At 38.3% G+C, this 23,467-nt stretch overlaps 1 protein-coding gene across 2 annotated transcripts in view; it reads right to left on the reverse strand.

Moving 5' to 3' along the window:
- The window catches only part of LOC117419485 (PDZ domain-containing RING finger protein 4-like), a 125,371-nt gene that overhangs the window by 11,366 nt on the left and 90,538 nt on the right, over window positions 1-23,467 (reverse strand). For both annotated transcript variants that reach the window (XM_034032259.3, XM_034032260.3), the window contains 3 exons: window positions 11,272-11,525; window positions 9,313-9,415; window positions 695-793 (listed from right to left, as the gene is read on the reverse strand). In XM_034032259.3, coding sequence (XP_033888150.3) covers window positions 695-793; window positions 9,313-9,415; window positions 11,272-11,525 — 456 coding nt within the window. The remainder of the gene's footprint in view (window positions 1-694; window positions 794-9,312; window positions 9,416-11,271; window positions 11,526-23,467) is intronic.

The following is a 23,467-nucleotide window of genomic DNA, read 5'->3' on the forward strand; positions in this document are numbered from 1 at the left end:
GTTTTATGTGTGCCGTACCACATTCATATAAAGGTATGTTTATCATTCGGATTACATTTATCTCTGATCCTGCAAACAGGTTTTCTATGGTCCTTTTAACGCAAGAATTATGCATAAGGTCAAAAATATATATTTCTACTTACAATCTTAAATAGCAAATCAGATAACAGAAATACTGGTTTAACTGAGTTTGCCTGTGGAGTGTGTAAGGACTCATGGAAAATAGAATATTTTCCACTCTACAGGAGACAAGAATTGTGACACAAAAACTAATTAAAAATTACAATTAAAAAATAAAAGGGGGAAGAAATCACATTACAAACTTGGCTTATTGTTCATGCACAGTCAATTCTGAAAAGATACAAATATTTGCATAGAAACTATTTAACTGTAAAACTAATTGATGATGTTTAAAACTATCTGGATACTTAGAATCACGTTTGACTTCTTTTTTGAATTTGTTTTGCTCAAAATAATTATTATTATTGTTATTTTCTACTTGCCCTTGTGCAGTGTTTCGTAATTAAGACCCAATATTAAAGCATTTGCCTAAAATGAATAAGCAGTGTAATTATATTACTTGGGCAACTCGATTTAGTATGGTAATTTGAACTGTCAGGCTTTGGCTCCCAGCCAGCCTTTGTCAGTAGGGGTGGTGAAGCTGTGCTTCATACATTTCCCATATGTTCCTTACCTCACTGACATAGATGCTCATATCCTCATCATCATCAGTCCTATAGCACAAGGTAAATCCAAGCTTTTCCTGGCTGTTGACACGACACAGTTCAACTTCCTGGAAAACAAAACAAACCAGGGGTCTTTTTTCTTTCTTTTACATTTTATTTTCTGGAAAGCTCTTGGCTTTGGACCATAAATAAATTATCTGTGAGCCACCAAAAATCCCTTTGAAAGCAGGTGAAAGGCACTTATCCTGTGTAACTTGGAAAGAACACAAGCTACTTTTAACTCTATTTGCAATTCGTTACCAGAATCACTTAGCAGATAGTGTGTTGTAGTTCTGATGCCAGAGCACTGCCCTCCCTAGAGTCATTCCATAAACCTCTTGAATATTAATGGTATTTTCGAGCAATCTGTTACATACGGTCATTTCCACTGATTGTTTCAGCCAATGGGTTTTGAGTACAAGTTCTCTAAAGAAATGTTGCTATGCAAAATTCGTGCTAATCATTTAGTCCCAATGCGGTAGCATATGCAGTCTCCTTGCATTGGTGCAGTGTGTAACAAAGTGCTACTTCAACACCTCTCCATGTACAGTGTTAGTGACACTTCCATATAGCCACCAACTGTGAGCAATTAGCAAATCAACCAGCATTTAGATTTTTGAAAGCTCTAACAAACCTGCAAGCCCAGGTTTTGACAACCTCTTGCTGTTGCACAGAATCAGATCAAAGTACTGTAAACAGCACAGCTAATTGGTATCAGAAATGTTGGAATTCTTACATTTGCTCTCCTTTTTAGAAAGCTTATGGAAAATGTTAACTGCGTGGCGGTGTATATCATGTCAGTCAAAACTATCTGATTCCCTACATTTAGATTGGATGTATCCAGCAAACTCTGTGTTTCATAAACCCAAAATGTATTTTAATTTTAGACGAAGGCATTGTGAGAAACTTCAGCTTCAGTGTGCACCACAGACTCCATAAGAGAAGCAGAGTATAGTACTCCAATGGCTGCTTTCTGAACATCCCCTTACCAAGTGTGACTGAAAGAGTAATTAAGTGAAAGTACTCCCCCTTAATGACTTCCATTATCTGGTACTGCATTCTAAAAAAAAAACAGAAGGGGAGTACTCTTCATCCCTGACATGGAGTTTACTGTGTTTCTTTAGTTTCTGAAGGTTAGTTTTCTGATTTTCATAATCATAGTTAAGTGGCTGAACTAAATTCCAGATGTCTTCTTAAAAACAGTCTATTAATGCCATGTTGGTTGAGTGCAAGAACATTGTAACTACAAAATTCCAAACAATTATATAACATTTTAAATGTTCATACCCAAAACTAGGATTAACTTAATTCCAATGTTCTTGCTCTCAGCCAGTGATCTGTAAAAGATGATACATTTATCGTCACTGTCTTGGTAAATAAAAAAAGAAAATTCCATGCACCAAGTTAACGGAACAGATTATTAGCCAGAACACATTTCAGTTTAATACCCCCAGCTTGAACTGTATTAATAGGATACATGGCTTAAAAGATATAATCCACCGTGGCAGGCCTGCTTTACACTTTCTTCCCACATGTAGGTTATATTACAGAACATTTTGAAGAGGATTAAAGTATTTGTCATAATCACTGCTTCCCAACATGTAACCAATACTTTTTTTTAGATATATAATGTATATCTTGCAGAAAAATGGGGCAGGCATCATGCTGTAGACATTTGTGATCACTGCTGCCTGCTGTTATTTTCATTTATTTAGGAAACTGTAATACTACTAATGCTACTATTAAGCATACTACTACTATTAAGAGTAAGTTAATGTGCATGCAAGCCATGGGACCATGGATTCCTTCTACAGAAAATAAATGGGAAAAGGCAAAACTATTTTTCTAAAAAGGGGACAATGAGCAAGCCAGGGGAATCATGTGTTTTCTGATTATGATCATAATCTGACAAATCATCAAACATGTGTCTCTATGTGAGCTGTAACACTTATTGCATATATTTTGACAAGGTTGCTCTCTCAACCCCTACAACCATGCCCCCATGATTTTATATTATAGTAGATTGGATGGCGAATTGAAAAGCAAACGATTGCCGATACTGGACTATGCTGATTTCAGGCTGCAGATCAGCAAGTGATACATTATTAACTTATTGATAAATTGTACAACTGGCTAAATTGGCTATGAGAGATCTCGGTGTGGCGTTAATTGGCTTGCCATTGTTTTCAAAAGGGACTAACTGTAATGATATTTGCAGCGAGGTGGAATTTGAATGGTTGGTTTTGTTGACAACTGTATGCCGTGAATACACCACACCTCTTAACTAAATAGTAAAGTGCTTGATATTTTAGTAAGTTGTTTGTGACGTTAGAGGCATTATTACTATTATAATTATTACACTGCATATTTTTCTTCTTCCTGAATCAGCTGAACAAGCTGTCTGTCTCAGTATTTCGCACCCTTGTTGCAGTTTATTTTCCTTCCTAACAAGATTATTCACAGGCATAAACAAACAATTAAAGCTGAAATAGCATTTTTACATCACATGGCTATTACGAGTTGCAGACTTGTGTCTGGCTGTGAGTTCCTACAGCTGGTTCTCTGCTCCTGATGCGAGCGCAGCTCCTCTGACTATTTTAAATTGCACAGCAAACTCTTCATTTCAGGCAGGAGGTCTGCCTTTGGCAGTAAATTAATGACTATGATTGTGTGATTAGTGGAGATTACAGTTTAACGCGAGTGTGCATTTACTGCTGTCATAATACGTCTGCCTTTCATTATCTGGGATTATTACTAGTCGTAAGGTGGACACTGCTAAAATGTGGTCCACTGTAATAGAAGACCCCTCAATATTTCTGATCTCATTAAATGAAATGATTTCACAGTAACCAGTTATAAAGGTTTGAGATCATTTGTTTGATGTACAGTATGAGGTTTTATTGCAAATTGTGACTTGTTGATCTGCTCGGCGATAGCACTGGATTGCTCAATATAGATGTATTTTTCCAAAGCAAACAGTTGATTTGCAATCAGACCCCACATAGTAGTGTTATTTAAGGAAAACTGACAGTAAAAAAGTCACATGTACTTTACTAAGGATTACAAACCAGTTTGAGCTGACAAGCGTTTTGCACGTAACTGTTGTTATAAGCCATTGGTACAGTGTTCAAAATAATGTTATAAAGCAGAATCAGTTGAAAGGCAGTATGGCTGTGACTCTATGTACCTGTAGTGTCGCTTTACTTGCAAAAGTCGTTTTGAAGGTGAAACGCATATAAAACAGTCTAAAATATTACTTCTGATTAAGACTTAACAAGTTTTCACAGGTTGCTTTTCTGTAGGTTATCCTGTCGTTTGAAAATGAACACGCAATGAAGAGAGACGTTTAGTAATGACATTCCATCGTACGAGGAGCCACACTCTGCCTGTTCCTCAATGACATGCCATCGTACGAGGAGCCACACTCTGCCTGTTCTTCAATGACATGCCATCGTACGAGGAGCCACACTCTGCCTGTTCCTCAATGACATGCCATCGTACGAGGAGCCACACTCTGCCTGTTCCTCAATGACATTCCATCGTACGAGGAGCCACACTCTGCCTGTTCCTCAATGACATGCCATCGTACGAGGAGCCACACTCTGCCTGTTCCTCAATGACATTCCATCATACGAGGAGCCACACTCTGCCTGTTCCTCAATGACATTCCATTGTACGAGGAGCCACACTCTGCCTGTTCCTCAATGACATTCCATCGTACGAGGAGCCACACTCTGCCTGTTCCTCAATGACATGCCATCGTACGAGGAGCCACACTCTGCCTGTTCCTCAATGACATTCCATTGTACGAGGAGCCACACTCTGCCTGTTCCTCAATGACATGCCATCGTACGAGGAGACACACTTTGCCTGTTCCTCAATGACATGCCATCGTACGAGGAGCCACACTCTGCCTGTTCCTCAGTGGCTTGGAAATGCAATGTATTAAAATGAAAGGGCATAATGACATATGTAGACATTCCAGGCATCAAAAGCGACAATAAATTAGCCATTAGAGTCTAATTAACACATTTGCAACTGAAATTTAATGCCATGAAGAGGACACAAGACTTGTCAATCCCCAACACAGTGCATTAGCTCTGGTTTTTACAATCATTTGGAATCATTAAATGAGAGTAACAAAATGCAAAGCACATATGCATTTAAATGTTAGTTTATTACTGTTCTGAAATAAGTCAAGCCAAGTCTACAATCATTTCGGCTAATGTTTAATCACGGATGCTGGCATTAGCCAAAACACTTGTCTGCTTTTGATATGAAGCACTGTACAGCAGGGTTAGGCAATGTCAGCACTTCAAGTCCAGGTCTTTGTTCCAATCATGTCCTTAGTTGTTAAATCTGACCAATTAAACCTCTGACCAGGTCCTGAAGCATAATGGACACAGCAGAGGGGTACATTTTTGGTAATGAAGACACATATTTTGGCAGATTTTACAGACTACGACAAATTTCTAACTTTCAAATATTTTGGCTCACAATCTGTCAACTATTATATCAGAAGCTTACTGCTTTTCAGAAGTGTCATAAGTTTGGATGATTTTTGTCTACTATTCATTGTTAAGCTATATTACCTAGTGTGTCAGGTTATGGTAACAGACTAATAGTCAATTTGTATGCTGTATTTATTATGTATTTTATTCTAGCAGGTTTAAAGCTGCCCTCACAATCATGGGTTTTCTAGTGTGTTGGTTTGTTTGGGCAGCAGATTTCCATTACATGAGAGTAGATGTTAAAACTTCATGCTGATTTGAACTCGGCTCTCGCCAAGATAAGCACCAACTAAGATGTAGCTTTACAGTAAACTAATGTGATCCACATGTGTCTCCATCCATTTACGTTTCCTTCCATATGATGATGTAGATATCCTCCTGTCTGGTGTTAATGGCTGAAGTGTAATGCTGGCTCCAGGGATCAGCTTATTTTGCCTCCCTGGTGCGTCAGTACACACAACGGCTGCGATGCTGGCTCTGGGGATCAACCACAGTGCGGCCTCCCCAGCGCATCAGCATGACAACCGTCTGGATTGAGCTAAGTAGGGTACATCTCTGGGGTCTTCAAGTGGGCACCTTCCATCCTCAGTGTTTCGTCGACTAGCCCACGGCGTCCCAGCATCACCGCCCTCCGTCCCCCACTCAACTCAGCCCAGCTTACTTACCTGAGCATCAGCGTTTCTTTCTTTCTATTGTGCTAGAGATCCTCAGCCAGAATCTTTCCGTCTCAACCACAGCCAGTTGCTGCTCCTCTCTGCTGCTTCAGATAAGTTCTTCACTGTGCGACGCAACTCTTGGCCACTGAATCCGACGTCTCTGAGAAACCGGGTTGTAGAGTGTGCCACAAATCCTCGACAACCCACCTCCACTGGGTAAACCCGGACTCTCCATCCTCGCTGTTCTGCTTCAGTGGCTAGTTGAGCATACCGCAGTTTCTTCCTCTCATATGCCTCATCTACAGCATCCTCCCATGGCACTGTTAACTCTACCAGGTGAACAAGGCGTGCTGATCCAGACCACAAGACAATATCTGGTCGAAGGTTAGTGGTGGCAATCTCAGGTGGAAAAATAAGCCGTTGACCAACATCTGCCAGCATTTTCCAGTCTCTAGCAGCTTCCAGTTGTCCTGGGCGAGGATTGGTTTTAACACCTTTTTTTGGTGGTTGCTCTCCTGGGTGGAGGAATGTTGTATTTTGTGTGTAATGTTTTGATGGAACAGGTGGCAACTTATTGGTCATGTTACGCTTGTCTTCCAATGCTAAGGCCAAACATCGCAGCACCTGGTCATGGCGCCAAGTAAACCGTCCTTGGCTAAGAGCCACCTTACATCCTGTCAAAATGTGCCTTAATGTTGCAGGTGATGAACACAAAGGACATTAGGGATCCTCTCCTACCCAGAGGTTTAGGTTCTGTGGTGATGGGAGAACATCATATGTTGACCTGATGAGGAAACTGATCCTGCTCTGTTCCACTGACCATAGGTCTTGCCAGCCAATCTTGCATTGTTCCACACTCTCCCATCTCATCCATTCTCCCTGCTTGGCCTGGGAAATGGCCTTTATACACCTCATCCTCTCCTCCTGCTTTTGCACCTCGTTGACTACCAGCTTCCTCCTTTGAGCTGGGGCTGCCTTGTGCCATGTAGGAGGAGCTGAACTGAGACCAAGACCTCCTCTTCCATGCTGAACTTGCCCCATGATATCACCAATTCGAAGGGCAGCCTTTGCATCTTCCACAGCTTTCTTTGCCGCCCACTTTCTTCCAGTTTTCAACACAGGTGCTGCCTCCCTTACGCATTTGTCGCGTGACTCTGCTAATGTCATTTCCAGTCTGACCTTGGCGCACTTAAACTCCTCGGTTAGAGCGGAGACTGGTAGCTGCAGTATTACTTTACCATGAGGCAGTGTGGAACTCCCAACCATTTCCTGATGCATGAACTGATTAAAGCTTCCAGCTTCTCTACTGTTGTCAAAGAAACCTCGTACACAGTCAGTGGCCACAGCAACCTCGGCAGTAGACCAAACTGAAAGCACCAGAGTTTTAGTTTACCTGGTAGAGCGCAGCTGTCTATGCTCTTCAACCCTTCCACTGCTTGTTGTCTAACTTCTCCCACACAAACTGTGTCCTTTAGATCCCCGTCGTACCATCTCCCAAGACTCTTCACTGGCTTCTCAGACACTGTTGGTATTGCCTCACCATTAATGAAGAATGTTTTATCTACTACTTTGCCTTTAATTATAGAGATGCTCCTTGATTTAGTGGGCTTGAATTGCATTTGTGCCCATTCAATGTTATTGGTTAATTTGCCCAATAACCGTTTAGTGCAGGCTACTGTTGTAGTCATGGTTGTCATGTCATCCATGTATACTCGAATTGGTGGTAGTCACATTCCAGAAGCCAAGCACTCTCCTCCTACTACCCATTTTGATGCCCTAATGATTACTTCCATTGCCATGGTAAAAGCCAGTGGAGAAATGGTGCATCCTGCCATTATTCCAACCTCTAGGCATTGCCATGTAGTGCTGAATTCTGAAATTGAAAAACTAAATTGCAAATCTCCAAAGTAGGCTTTCACTAAATTTGTTATTGTCATCGGTACACTGAAAAAATCAAATGCTGCCCAAATAAGTTCGTGTGGCACTGAACCATATGCATTAGCCAAATCCAGGAATGTCACATGGAGCTCCTTCCTCTCCTTTTTAGCTGATTGAATTTGTTGCCAGATCACACTGATGTGTTCTAAGCATCCTGGGAAACTGGAATGCCCGCTTTTTGTATTGAAGTGTCAATGAAGCAGTTCTTTAGTAGGTAAGTTGACAATCTCTGAGCAATAATGCTGAAGAAAATCTTGCCTTCTACGTTTAATAGGAAAATAGGATGAAACTGACTGATGCTTGTAGAATCTTTTTCTTTAGGTATAAAGACTCCACCTGCTCGGCGCCATGCTCTTGGTACAATCTGTTTTTCCCATGCGACTTTCATCAATTTCCACAGAATTCGTAGAACTCCTGAAGCACTCTTGTACACTCTGTACGGAACTCCATTAGGTCCTGGAGATGATGAAGCCCTTGCTTTTTTCACAGCTTGCTCAACTTCTTTCCACTTAGGTGCACAGTCCTCCATTTAGTATTCGGGTGGACTGATAGGTGGGATGTCTGACGGAACTGACATAGGCTCCTGCCTTTTTGAATCTGTATGTGTTTCCTCCAAATATCTCTCCAGCTCAACCTTAGATGCTTTTAGTGTGCCATTCTTCTCACTGGTGAATAACTTCTTTACAAATTTGAATGGGTCTTTATAAAAGTTAGCTCTCGCACGCTCCTTCTTTTTGTAGCGTTTCCGTAGGTGCTCAGCTCTGCGTAATGTTGCAAGCTTATCTTTTATGACCCTTTGTAAGAGATTGAGTCCCTCCTTCTGACTTTGTTCTGCTCTTCTCCATTGCTTCCTCAGCTGTCTCCTTTCTCTAACTAAGCGTTCAATCTCCTGCTGCCGTCTAGACTTTCCAGGAATAGTTTGTACTTTTTCCTTCCTTTTTTCAACTCCAAACCTCTCGCTTCCATATGCGTAGATGATGTCCCCAAATTTATCCAGCTACACCACGGGATGTCATGTGTGTCAAAAGTGCTAAAAGAAACAGATTACTGACAAACGTTTAGACTACAAATCTATCTCAATGTCTTCATTGTCACTCAATATTCTTAGTTTCTTTTAGTATTAATACATACAGTACACCACCATTGAGTGTTTGTAGTTATGCGTGAAAAAAAGCAACACTGTTTGAGCCCTTTTCTTTTTGGCGAGTAGCCCTTTGCACTTAAGTGACATCTCATGGTGTAGCACATTTAAACAGCAAAGCGGAGTCCCGGTAAATTGTAGTAATTTGTGTTTCTTAGAAAATGTGCAACCAAATCAATCAAATATCATTTGTAAAAAGCTGTCACAAGTCACCCTTATGGGCAACAATGGAATCAGTAATAGCAAGGTCACATTTCAGTTTAACAGTGGTCACTGTTATGGGGTGGTTCTTGGAAATGTCAAAAGATATTACTAAGAACAATAATAATAAAAAATATCACCTCATACTCAAACTCCTCTGTCCGGTCTGCATCAGCAGGCATGCTCGAGAGAAACTCGTTTCCTTCATAATATTCATGCTCCATTGGATGTAGTGAGTGACAACTACATGAGGAGAGAAAAACAAATTCAGAAGGTAAGCCACTTTTTTCAAATAGGAGTATGATATGATCTGTGTTTATATGCGAAGGCATAATCAGCCATCATAAAACCAAACACTGGAAATGAGAAAATTGTCAAGAATATGCAGTTGTTTAAACACACACACAAAAAAATGGTCATATTTTTCTAATTACAGATTTTGCAATATCGTTTGTTTAGTTTAATATTTATGCTTATTCTTTTTTGCTATACATATGTTGGTAACAGGAACAATCAAAAGTGACGATATATTTCTGGTTTCAGTTTTACAGCTGACTTTAAACATACATATGCTTATATAGAAGACCTTAAAAAAAGTATAAAGTCTTCGCTTCCAATTTCTACCTTATGTTATACATGCTGTATATTGACACATTTTTGGTGTTACTCCAGCATAAATTACATAGTATTCCAGTTTATATTCTGCCAATATTACCAGCAAGATATGTGCATATTACCAATCTTAATGCATTACAATTTTGTCACTTCTGGGGCAGCCACACGTGATAGTTTGAAAGTATTTTTAGAGCCATTAAGTTGTTGGTCTTTGGGTATTGAAATCAAATCAGAAATTTAAATGAACCTTTGATGTAACTTTGCTAATAGTTTTGTTACATATTGTTACACGGTTTATTCCCCCCGTCACTAAAGATGACGCAAATTGATAATTCTGGCATTTAAACTACTTATTTTCAAAAGTGTTTAACAGGGAGAAAGCAAAGTGCTAAAGAGATTGAGGGATTCATAAATGCTGCTTCCTGTTGCTTTGTTACACTAACCATGAATCACCTACTGTAGGTAACTCTCCATTAAACCACATTAAAATGCAACCCTCTAATTATTACATTCCACTCCTAATCGCCATTTATGGTGTTGAACCAAATTACATTTAAAAAATACATAGCACCCTTCACTGTGTCCTGAGGTTTCAATGGGTAGATTTTGTCTGGATTTTATGAATTGGGAGGATGATGAATGTTTCATTGCTGATAACACCAGAAACCCAATGGTGGAAACCGAAAAAAAACTGCTTTTTTTAATACTCATTTTGAAACAAATGGAACCTATTCACAAAATATTTAGGACTGTTTTAAGGAATGTTTTTAAAGCCTATTTCGATCAAGTTCAATCAAACATTTCAAGAAACTTTAGTTTATTTTTAGGCTCAGCTCACCGCTACCACCCCTGCGCTGACTCGGGAGAGCGAAGACGATCACACGCTGTCCTCCGAAGTGTATGCTGTCAGCCGACCGCTTTTTTCACACTGCGGACTCACCACGCAGCCACCCAAGAGCTACAGCGTCGGAGGACAACGCAGCTCTCGGGCAGCTTACAGGAAAGCCCGCAGGCGCCCGGCCAGACTACAGGGGTCGCTGGTGCGCGGTGAGCCGAGGACACCCTGGCCGACCTAGCCCTCCCTCCCCCCGGGCGGCGCTCGGACAATTGAGCATCGCCCCCTGGGAGCTCCCGTCCTTGGTCGGCAAAGGAATAGCCTGGACTCGAACTCGCGACGTCCAGACTATAGGGCACATCCTGCACTTCACGTGGAGCACCTTTACTGGATGCGCCACTCGGAAGCCCCAGAAACTTTAGTTCTGATCTCCTTGTTCTGCAATACCTTTACAGGCACATCCAAAATAAACCCCAAACACAACTGTGTGCATGTGCTGTCTATTGCTATGCTAAATAACGTTAACCTCAACAAGTAAATATGTGCAGGTGTGATTTGAAAACTACAACATTGAGAAAGAAGACAAGGAAGTAGCAGTAAGTTATGTATACTGTCACGCATTAAGCATATAAACAAGCAAACAGCATACCTGTCAGAGAGCAGGAAAGGGCAGATGTCAGGTACGGGAGGAGTTGATGGCCTTAACTTGGAGAGAGCCATAATGTGTTCAAAAGTAATGTCTGTCTGAGTGCAAACATCCACCAGATGGATTTCCTGAGATGTCCCATGATTCTTTGTGATGGGAGTTCTTCTTAAAACTTGAACTACAATTGGTTCCTTGGCACTGCGAAAGGCTTCTACTGCTTCCTCATGCGTGGCCTTCAACAGATCCCTCCCATTGACCTGCAGAGAAAATACACAGATTGTTATACTGACATTCGGATTATATTTTAATCAATTATTAATTCCTTTATTTCCTATATATTTATTTAAGCAGGTACAGCGGACAACTGAAGACAAATTCTTATTTTACAGTGGTGACCTGGGCAACTGGGGGAGGGGAAATTGAGACTTGTAGCATTTGTGCATATATTTCTTTTTAAAAACGTTTTACAAGGAAATGATCCAAGCTATCTTGTTCCATGAGTGTTTATTTAAAAATCACAGTTAGAATCACTGTTTAATATTGTTAAAAAGGACATTCAGTTCCAAATGAAATGATTTATGTAAGGTAATCCAGGAATCTGTCCAACTGAAGTACCATTACAACTATGGTGTTCAGCCAGCAGTAAAAAGGGAACCACTCTTTATGTGTGGGTATTAGCATTTGGAAAGTTCTGATTTACAGCAAAAGGCAATAGATAATCAACTAAGACCTGCAGAGAGGCAGTTAATGTAATAACTGGCATGTATTTAAAAGCAGAAATCCTAAAGAAAGTATGTGCCCCTTAAGATAATCTCTTTCTGTGTTTTATAACAAATTATCTTAACCCTTTCCTCTGAATCGATTGCTTCTGAATTTTGATATAACCAGGTTGCAATCCTGGAGGATCAATTTAAGCTCCTTTCAACTGTAAAAAAAGGCTTGAAATGTGGCTTTTGATGTCTCCTTGCTGTTGTGTAGTACAGTGGTGCTATTTATAAAGAGGAGTCTCTTTATTACTGCAATCCATAACAGTGTAAATGCTACAATGGCTTTATTGCTATCTGAAGCACCTACTACTTCTTGGCATTCAGAATCATTTTCCATTCCTTGACAGAAAAAATGCAGTAAAAAGTGAAATACTGTAGTATGACTCCAACATTGTTTAAATTGCCAACGTTTTTTTTTTTTTTTTTAAAGAAACATTTAGAGAAGCCCAAACTATTATGTTTTTTGGGTTTTTTTTACATTTACATTTCATATTTAGGACCACTATAGAAATAAACCAATACAACAATATTAAGTCTCGCCATGATTAAAAACCCAACTAACACACAGAGTCATGCATTTGTTTAAAAGGCAATATAAAACTCGTAGATGGTTCAGAGCGGAGCAGTCATTATTCCACAGGTATGTACGGCCGATTCCCTCTTAAAACTACAGTAACAGAAATGGAGTCTTGTAACTTCTGTCATGGCACCTCAATAAGCTCATCTATTGCTTTCACAGATTTTATACTGATCACCAAAGTTGAGGATGATTTAATTATTTGAGTGTGCTGTGCAAATATTGTGTTTTTCAAATGTTTTAGTATTTGCTGCAGCATTTGTGAAGCCCTGAAGTGTCTGGTACAACCGACTTAGGTGCTTGGATTTGCCAGTGTAATCAAAGGGCTTCTAGAGTCATAGCTCATACAGCATAGGCTCTGGCCCTACTCCAAATAGAAATGACTAATTATTAACATAGTGGCACACTCAGTTTGTTTAAATTCTATCACTTCATGATTTTACAGTGTAATTCAGAATTATTCAATGGTAGCACAATATAAATTAATACTGTATTAATTTATATTGTGCTACCATTGAATACAATGCAGAATTCGTAGTATGTAATACTTTTTACAGTTCTTTTTAAGTAAGTTGTAAATATTTGCAATCACTAACGGGGTAAGAAAAGAACCAAAGATTGAATTAACTGAAAGGTAGTTATCAGTAGAGCAGCAAAGAAATACAGATGAAATTGACGGCCCATTAGGCTCTGTAATGTGAAAGAAAGAAGAGAGACAAACTGAATTGAAGACTTGTAAATGTTACACTACAGAAACAAAAAAAAGACAATCTCCATTCTGGTGTGTGTTTGTTTAAATGAAGTGTCCTGAGCACCACCAATCATGATGATACATGTTGATTGCAGACATTCTGGTCAGTTGCATTGATCTTTAGTCTGCTGTCCCCGAAGAGGCTACTGTAGTACTGTAGATGATCTGGTCTATTTGTGTGTGTAATGATAAAATACAAAGCAGGTAATGATACTGTATGTCTGCTGGGCCTGGTGATCCACTGGTTAGGAAAGCCGTGTGATTGAAAATGTAGTGAGAACGGTGCACTTCCCACTGTTAAAAAGCACCCTCGGCTCTTTAGTTTCCAACCAGTGGACGCAGCACAGAGTCAACCGACAACATCTTAAAAATCAATTTATTAAATTACACATAGCCACAACATGGGGTAAGCATAACAAATGAAAAAAAACCTACTGAAAGCGACCTACTGAAAGCACAGCAAGCCTGACTGAGAACAAATAAACAATGTTATGCTTCCTTGTCGTCTTTCCTATTAAAAGCTGTTTATGCAGCAACATCTCCAGTAAAGCTTTAATTAATACAGGCATGTATTTTTTTAATTCTAGATTGTGTTGTAATAATAAACACAGTATTATGCATGTAGTGTATTTCAGTAAAGTGAGAAACCAAGACAATGTAGAGACCTATAATATATACTTACCACATTAAAGCAATACAGAAAGTTCTTTTTTTTATAAAGTTCCTCTATGTGTAAAACTGTAATGTGGTGGATATATACAGTATTTGTTAAGGTTATATAGTAATAGCCTGGGCAGGTGCTGATTTTGCTGAGAATTTCTATAGGCTGCTAAGAGAGCCCGGATTATACCTCTATGATGTCAATGAACAACACTGGATCATGTATAACGCAATGTCTTTCTTTATATGTGAATGTGTGCATGTTATTGAAAAGTGTGTCATTGTCTGGTAATGCACAAGAAATAGTGTGAGCCACAGAAATCCTTAAAATCAATATCTGTATATTCAGATAACATAACAGGTCTGTATAAATATACCAAACAAAAATTGAAAATAATGAGATTATTATAATATAGTAATCACTTTGAGCGCATTAAATGTAAAATCCTCACAAACATTTAATTAGCTGATTTGCCTTTTCATAACAGATTGTTTTAGTTCAGTGTCGCCCTGTAAATAAGGGAACGGGAAGCACACATTTGTATCTTGCATCATAGGATTCGAAGACAAAGGATTATAGCAGACAAATGAGCATGACAAGAGCTTCTGACAGACTGGGTGAAACAAAATGATGTAAATTCTACTACTGGTCTCTCTGGTCCTATCTGACCCGTGTCAGCACTGTGCAAATGATAGTTAATATGCCATACTCTTAAATTCAAGATTTTGCCTTCAGAAAAAATTGAAGAGAGTTGCTTTTCTAATATAATGAGTACCAGATGGACTAACTCATTTACAGTAAACCACAGGATATTAAGTAAAGAATACAGCCTTTCATATGCAAGTTATATCACTTCCATACCTGATTAAGCTTCTGTTTAATGACTGCACCATTAGATTTGCTGGCTAATGTGTGCCAGATGTCAACAGTGGAGCCTGTCCAAAAAAAAGGGCAAGCAATAGACATTGCTTGGACCAAGTCCACGAGAGCATCCAAATAATACAAAAGCTATACACTTCCTGCCATTTCTGAAATCAGCATAGGGGATTAACATCGGTATGGGGGGAATAAGTAAGCATGTGTAAGCAACATGAAAAACCACAACTTGGAAATTTATAAATATAAAAAAACAGAGAACTGGCTGCCTTCCATTAGAAAAAAACAAACAAACAAACAAAAAAAACATGGGCTTCTTTGCAACCCCAGAAATTAAAATGCAGAGCTTATCTTGGTTAACACAATAAAAGGTGCATGTGTGTGTGTGTGTTTGTTTTTTTTTTGTAAGCCTTAGCCATGAGTCATGTCTAGAAACAATATACAACTACAGTACAGCACAGGTGAGATTGAGTTATTGACAATGCACAAAAGGAACTGGTGTGGTCAATGCCACAATGATGGCTTTCCCACTTACTTTGTATTGGGTACAGGACCCATTCACGACTGGAATTAACATGTTCAATCAACCTAAAGCATTCCACACTCTTCCTAAAACTCTCCACACATCAACAATATGAATACAAACCGTTTAGTTTACTAGCAGTACAAAACTGAATCTTTCCCAAAATGAAAGGAATGACAAAAGTATCTTTTACTTAATCTTCACCATAAACTATTGTTCTAATATTGTTATGTTACACTGTCCATCTCAGACATTATGATCAACGCCAATGGTCAAGGTGATTGACCACTAATGACACCCTAAAGGCACCCTATAACCATGAACTATAGATGATGTTTGTGGATGCCTGCAGCTTAACAGTGATGAATGGGCAATGGGTAATGTTCTTGTTTAAAGAGATTCTAGAAAAATCTTTACTTTAATAAGACAATATGGTTCAATTTCTGATTAGTGTTCCTTCCAATACAGAGCACGTTATTCACCCTTCATGATAGATTACAAAAATCCAGAAGATGAGTTCTACCCAAAGGGCAAACATTTGGACTAAAATACAATAAACACACGAACGGTATGAGACATGTTTTATGATATTTTGAGGGGCACTTTTTAAATATAGTACTGTGGACTATAATGACAAGAAAAATTAGTAGGGAAACTGCACCAGAGATAAATTGAGGATAGCTAAATAATAAATAATAAAAATTCTATTTTTTTTGGTGAAACACTTTGAAAATACACATCAATTGCATCTATTATTGCACACTGATAGATATGTTATATATCACACAGTTTAAACAATTGGTGAGTTTTATTTTAAAACACATTGTTCAATGTCTGAACTGCTAAATACATGCAGCAAGCATTCTGAATTCATTACAGAGCAACAGTAATTTATGAACTTCAGTAGAAGCGAATTGCTGAACTACAACAATCCTTAGGCAATAAACAGTAAAATTAACTGCATCAGATAAACCACACGATTTACAGTTTATAAACAAAAAAATTATAATTACTCAAGGGTTTTTACGTGCAGATTTATATGGTTTTTATGTAGGCCTACTCCCTCATTTCACCTAATTATGGTACCATTACATTAATTAAGTACTTGCTGAAAAAAACTCAGGTGAGTGAAAGGATGTATGTCCAGAGACTAAGGACTGATCAAGGCATTGCTCCATTAGAAATCACCCTTCAGCATATCAACTTCATATGAGAAGTGTTGTCATTCATGTGTAAAATCCACATGAGCTTGATACTGTAGTTTGCACAGAAGCACAAATGGCCTGGAAAAGCATAATAACGCATGTTGTTTTTCAATTCACTTTGTTTCAGAAATTCAAAGCCAAAAGAATCAGAAACCATCGCTTAGGCTCCCTTCTCAAGTGGGGAATGATCATAGACAGCTAACAATTCCGGGAAACATCGCAAGGATTTTACTGATTTAAATAATGTACTTTTGATGTGTTCCCCATGCACCCATCAAAGCTAAAACTGACGTTTGATAAATGCCATTAGTACATTTCTATCATAAAAACTCATTAAATATTTGTACTTAACACTTAATAGTATATAAGTGAAGGTAAATGTTTTTCGTTAAAATGACTATCACTATATCATATCCAATGGTATTCATTAAACTAAATTGGTTCATGTCGTACCTAGTGAGTTTCAATCATCTTTCATAAACACCTTATTGTTTTGAAACCACAGACCAATATCAATGTGAAATAGGCCTAAATGTCACATAGTAAACATTTATTTCAAACGAGCTAGTAAATCCCTAATGGCAATGTTCATTTTACCACAATGGTAAAAGCTGGGACTAGCCCAAAATGTGTCAGGCTAAAATATGACGCCCATTCTGTCTTGGAAGGCAGTTATGAGTATATAAATCACTCATGACAATCAAAGCCACGATCTGCACTCGTCCTGGTGCTTGCTTGCTCTTATCCGATGACATGGAACTGCAGTAAAAAGGCCAAGCCACCAGGGAAATTTGACAATCCTCCACATTTCAGCATGAACCAACTATCACCCAGCCTTTAACCCTCAACTGCATGAAACACACTGAATGTACCTTTCATAAAACAATATGTATTCAGACATTCCCAGTTTGAAGTATTGTGCTTTCTATCTCCCTGTTATTCATACAATGCGTTATATTGTCAGCTGTTGTGAATATTAATCTTTCGCTCTGTTAGGTGAAATCTTATAGTTTTGGATAATTTAATAATAAACATGACTTTGTCGGGGCATAAAGGAGTGCCTTCAAATATAAGCTTCATTCAAAGGAAAAGCGTAATATTACAAATCAGCAAACTATTAATATTATTGAGACTGTTTTATTCAATGCACATTTAGCTTATCAATATGAATTAAGCATCACTTGGACATCAACAAAACCCTTAAAATCAAAGTGCATGTTTCTCCTTTAAGGCGTGTTTTAATTATATGTACAGATACAAGAGAAAAACCCTCCAGCAAGTTCAAGCATAGGCTTTGCATTGCTAGTTATGTGCCAGAAAACCGCTTTACATCAAACGTAAAACCAAGACTAGTGAAACAAGTTTAAGTTACTGTACACTACCAAGGACCTGTCCCCATTGAATAGGGCTGGCATTTGTTCTAAAATGAGAAGCAGGTTGCGAAGCATCAGTAATGAAAAAAGCTACCATTACCCTTAACTCAGTAATGAAACAGGAATATTCTTTAGCCTTTAGTTTTCACCAATTAATTTCTTTGCCACTGTAACCCTTATTCATTCAGTGAAATTGTATTCTCTTAGTTCAGCGTGTTCAATCAGATTACTAGCACTTTATAAGAAGATGCCACTGATTATTTAAATGGACAATATAAACAGCTGTCAAATTATATTCTGTCTTCATTATCCTTTATGTTAACTGATCCACTGGCCAGATGGCACTGAGACTGAAATAACATTACTGCTCGGGTCATCTTAATATATCAGATGACTGGGGCCTCTGCAAACTCCAGCCCCGTGTCTGCTCTTTGCAAAACAGTGAAGTGGAGGACCCAGCATCTGGAGCCATGCAACTCCAACACACCCAGAGTCACATGCATTTTTATAGAGTCTGGCATATGCTTTGAAACAGGATAACCCCCACAACCCAAAAGTTAGTAAATGGATTAGGACCACTAAATACATTATTTCCATTTTCAATTGAGACACGATCATTTTTTTTTTGGCGTGACATGCATTGTATGTGTTTTCAATTAAAGGTTTGGCATATACAGTATACCAGTATGGAACTTCAATTCAGTAGTTCTAGACTATAGCTCTATTGAATGTAGTAAAGCAGGTCATAAAACAGCACTGTATCCCTTTTACTCAATTGACCCTTTATTCTTCAAATGGCTAAAAACGACTATCTTTTCACAAGCAAACCAAGCTCTTTTCCCTTGGTTGAAGCACACTGATGTGGCGGGGTGCTGGAGGTCTGCAACAGCTTCTTGTTCTATACTTTTGCTGTCAATCTGGCATCTTTCACAAATTCATCACAAATATAAAGAAATACAATGAGATCCCAGCGCTGGAGGGAAATTCTTACTGTTCTGTTCAGCTGGTGACAAGCTAAAGTAAAATTTATGTCAGGATTATGCAATCTAATTTAATGGAAAAGATGCAAATGACACTGACTCCAAACCAAGACAGCTCTTCTGCATTGCATGGCCAGTTCTTACTTTACGCTAATTTAGTGACAAGTCTGTCCCTTTTGACAGGAGAATATGGCAAGGTTTGTGATAATGCTATTCACTGTGAGAATAAGGTAATCTCAATGTTTCAAACTGATTGCATCATTTTAATAAACCATTCAAATCTAAAGTGCTTATCTTGAATAAAGAAAAATGAGAACTGTTTGCTTTTTATTCTGTTACTTCAATGGCAGTTCTGAAAGGATATGTTGCTAAGATCAGTACTTTGTGTACAATATATCAATACTGTAAACGAATGACAAGTCTTATTCAATGAAATGGCAATGATAAGCATTGCAATTCCCTTACCTATGTAACATCCCACAATGCTGACAGTCTTTGTTCTTAATGATTTTAAAGCTTAATAGAGTCCACCCAAGTAACTCTACAGGGTTTGAAAAATAACTAGAGGGTGGTGGCTGCTAGTCAATTGTGAAACATATTGAAACAGCAATACATGTATTTTGAAAATCTATCATAAATGAGGCAGTTATTCTCATTTTAAAAACAAACACCTTTCTCCTATATTAACAACATTCAATGTTGCTAGGTAACAAGCCCTAAAATGATTATTGACAACCCCTAGGAATCAAAAATGATGACCCAAATCTTTTTGACCCAAATCTGTTTTCTTTCTTTTTTGGTCCTTAAAATGACTCCTGCAGTTTCTATGGGAAAAAGCTAAATGTAGCATATTGTTCACCGTATATCAGTGCATGCTGACTCTCCAACAGTCAAATTGGCATATGCCAGTTGTGACTCGTTACCTGGGATAATAGAAAGCTGTATAGCATTCTGAGATTTGTTGATCAAATATAATAAGTACAGAGAGTGAGGGAACTGTCAGAGCCCCCCCCCCCCCCCCCCCGGTTCCTATTTATCCTGCTTGTAAATAATAAGCTGCATGACAAACTTGAGAGGTCCTGTGTGTGTGAAACTCTACTGATATCTGCACTGTTCAGAAACCATGGTCTCTGTTAAGCAAGCAGATGACCCTTTTGCTGACTGTGTACTTTAAAGCACAGTAGGCATCTAATCCTCAAATCCACGTACTATTAGAGATATCTTAAATGGAACAGTAGCCATATTTACTTGGGGATCGACAAACAGTTTTTAAAATATTATTGTAGGCTCTTTAGCTGAGACAAAATAGATTTTCGGCTATCTGTCAAGATTGAAAGATTCTGGCTGCACAAGGACTTAATAGTAGTGACAGCGAACAGCTCTGGTCAATTTGTCTATGATTTGGAGAGATCTGCCAGGATTATTAAAAGGTGGCTATAGGCCCTAGCTGCGAAAGGGCATAATACCTTAAATAAATGGAGAATGGTTGACATGGAAATACAAAAAAATGTTGGTGAAAATAGAGGAAGAAAAGCATTTAGAACAGAATAAAATTGAGCTTGGCATATTTTTTAACTATCCTAGTATCGGATGAAAACAAGTGTATGTCTAAATTTGATTAAACCTTAATGATTAACTTTTGTTTGGTGGGTGGAGCGGATAACCTTTTTGCATTGCATTTTCTAGGGTACAGCAGCTGTAGAGTTCAATATACTACAGAGGATATGCTCCAAGACAGTGTGTCCATCTACTCACATTGAAGAATGGCTTGCATAAGGAGTTTCTATATGTGCAAAATTGCATGTTACTCTTATTAGTTGAAGCTGCAATTTATGCATTTAATCATCAATGTTATGGTTTGATTTCTCAAGGGTTGGAATACAATTTTTTTACATCTGCAGAAATAAAGTAGAACACACACACTTTAAGGTTTAAGAGGTGAAAGGCAAGAGCTTTGGGGGCACAAAACACTGAGCAGTATTAGAAAAACTGCGATAAGAAAAAAATGTATAGCAGGAAGCTTGTGGAAAAGGAAATAGTTTTTTGGCACAAGGAGAGCTAGTTGGACTAATGCTGGAAGCTGGACTGAAAGCACCAACGGCTCTTCTAATTGCAACCCAACAAGATTAGCTGAAACTCTCATAATTATAAAGTGACCATGTTTCTGCGTATAATATTTCTATTAAATACAAAACTAATTTGCACATTTCAAGCACTGCTAAAAGAAAATCTATTTTGCTTTAATAGGCATATACCACAAAGAAGTAATGCAGTGGCACACTTTATGACAGTCTGTTAATGAACTGGCTACTGATTGGGATATCCAATTGAAAATAACCCACACATCTTCAGTCACTTATGTGTTCTGACTGTATAGGCTTTGAAACACAAACCTCTTAATTATAATAAGGTCTAATTATGCTTAGAAAATATCACAATGGGGTATTTTTGTAATTTTTTAATAGCACCAATAGTCATTACATGGCAGTGTGGTCCACCAATGTTAGCTACTGTTTAGAATCAAGATTCCATGCCACTAAACCACTGTGTGAGACACCCACACCCTCCTCAGAAAATGGCTAAAAGCATCTCACATGTGCATTTTAGAAACTGCTATATGTATCATTTTTTTTCATCATTTGTCAGTTTCAGGTTCCTTTACTTCCTAAGGGCATGAAGCGTGTAAGATCTTTCCGAAAGGGATTTCAATTTACTTTGATCAAGCAAAATCAGACCGCACATAGCAGATTTCTCTTCAGATTAATCAATTCAACATTCTATTAAAACAACTGGAACACCCTTTTTGTGTATATTAGATTGTCAGACAGGATCATCATACCACAAGCCTGTGATATGATAAATATAATACTGTTGCTTCATTTAACTCAATGCTCTTGAGCTCACAATAAGGTTTCTTAAGAGACTACAAAATCTAAAGGCTGGCACACTCCACACTGGCTATATATAATCAAAATTAGAGCTTTTTTTGTCCACAAAAAAACAACAACAAAATAACATTGTTTAAAAATCTCTAAACAACCAATAACCATAGCGACTCAACAACAGGCATGTGTCAGTATTGCCTGTAGATAACTTCACCTTAATCTACATATGGATCTTCACACTAAAGACCATAAGAAGCATTCTTTACGTGTGCCTGTTCATTTATTTCCATCCCTGTGAGTGCCTTCTGAGACTGGTGCAGCAATTCACTATTTAATTCCCAGTCAAATTTATGGGCAGATTGAATAACGGATGTTACCCTCCTGGTGCTGGATAGCATTGTCTGAAGTGTCCTCATGGAATCATTATACTTCATTCATCGTTAATCTGCAATTAAACAATCAGGTCTACGTAAAAGATAACTGCAAACATCCCCTCTTGAATGTGTACCAGACAATATATCTTAATAAGGAAAAAGGGGATGGCAATTAGGACCTGATTCATCACTGGGTCCAGTTCAACGAAAGGTTACTTGGGAGAAATAAAAAAAAAAAAAAAAAAAAAAAAAAAAAAAAATCAGAAATTGGACAGAATTACATCTTTACGCGTATGTAGTAATGATGATAGATTCAGAAATTGTGCCATGAAGGTATGGTTTATCTGATAAAACAGCCTTGCATTGCACAAAGTGGAACCTGCTGCAAATCTGCTTTCTCGCCAATTAGGAGCTCCATCTCCGGCTCTGCTTAATTGGAGAGCTATGCTGCCAGGCAGGCACTGGCACCACAATTATTAACAGGTAGTTTTTGGTCATTAAGGTGCTTATGTCTCTCAATTTCCCTTCGAGCAGCACTGTCACGCACAAGTGGCACCTCACTGCTCAGGGCCAAATGGTCTGGCCATAAGAATTGTCTATCACAGGCTTCATTTCTGCCACTTCAGAAAGTGATTAGATTAAGTCATAAGGTGCCAGTGCTTTTGGCAAGGAATTGACTCTCTTATGTGGTGTTGGAGCCATTTGGTCTAGTTCTAATGTTACATACATAATTTGTAAGCAGGTGGGCATCTGCTTCAAATTCAACCCATATTTCATAATTAGACATCAGCCTTTTCCAAGACTGAAGCGTCTGTTCTTGTGTGTGTGTGTTTTATCTAACAGTTCATCAGGAGGGCCCAGGCAAGGGCCCAACATTTAGGAACATCAGTGAAAACCAGTAAAATGAAAATTGTATTCATTAACTGCTATATGAATTTATATTTCAAGAAAGAGTTGTAACCTACATGGTCACACTGAGGCAAATATACTGTTGTAAAAAACAGAATGCTAGTGGAAGAAATCATCAGAAAGCTTTGAACTGCAGTGTTCTGAAGATTAACAAATGAAATTAGTCATGGACAACCAAATCATAAATGAAATAAAGTAGCACTGAAGTCAACTCATAGGGGTTCACAGCATATTTGCACGCCAATATTATAACTGGAACACTGCAATTACAGATAGACAATACCCATGTAAACTATGAATAGGTTTCCCAGTCTGCTT

Source organism: Acipenser ruthenus, chromosome 14 (assembly GCF_902713425.1).
Source record: "Acipenser ruthenus chromosome 14, fAciRut3.2 maternal haplotype, whole genome shotgun sequence".
NCBI lineage: Eukaryota > Metazoa > Chordata > Actinopteri > Acipenseriformes > Acipenseridae > Acipenser > Acipenser ruthenus.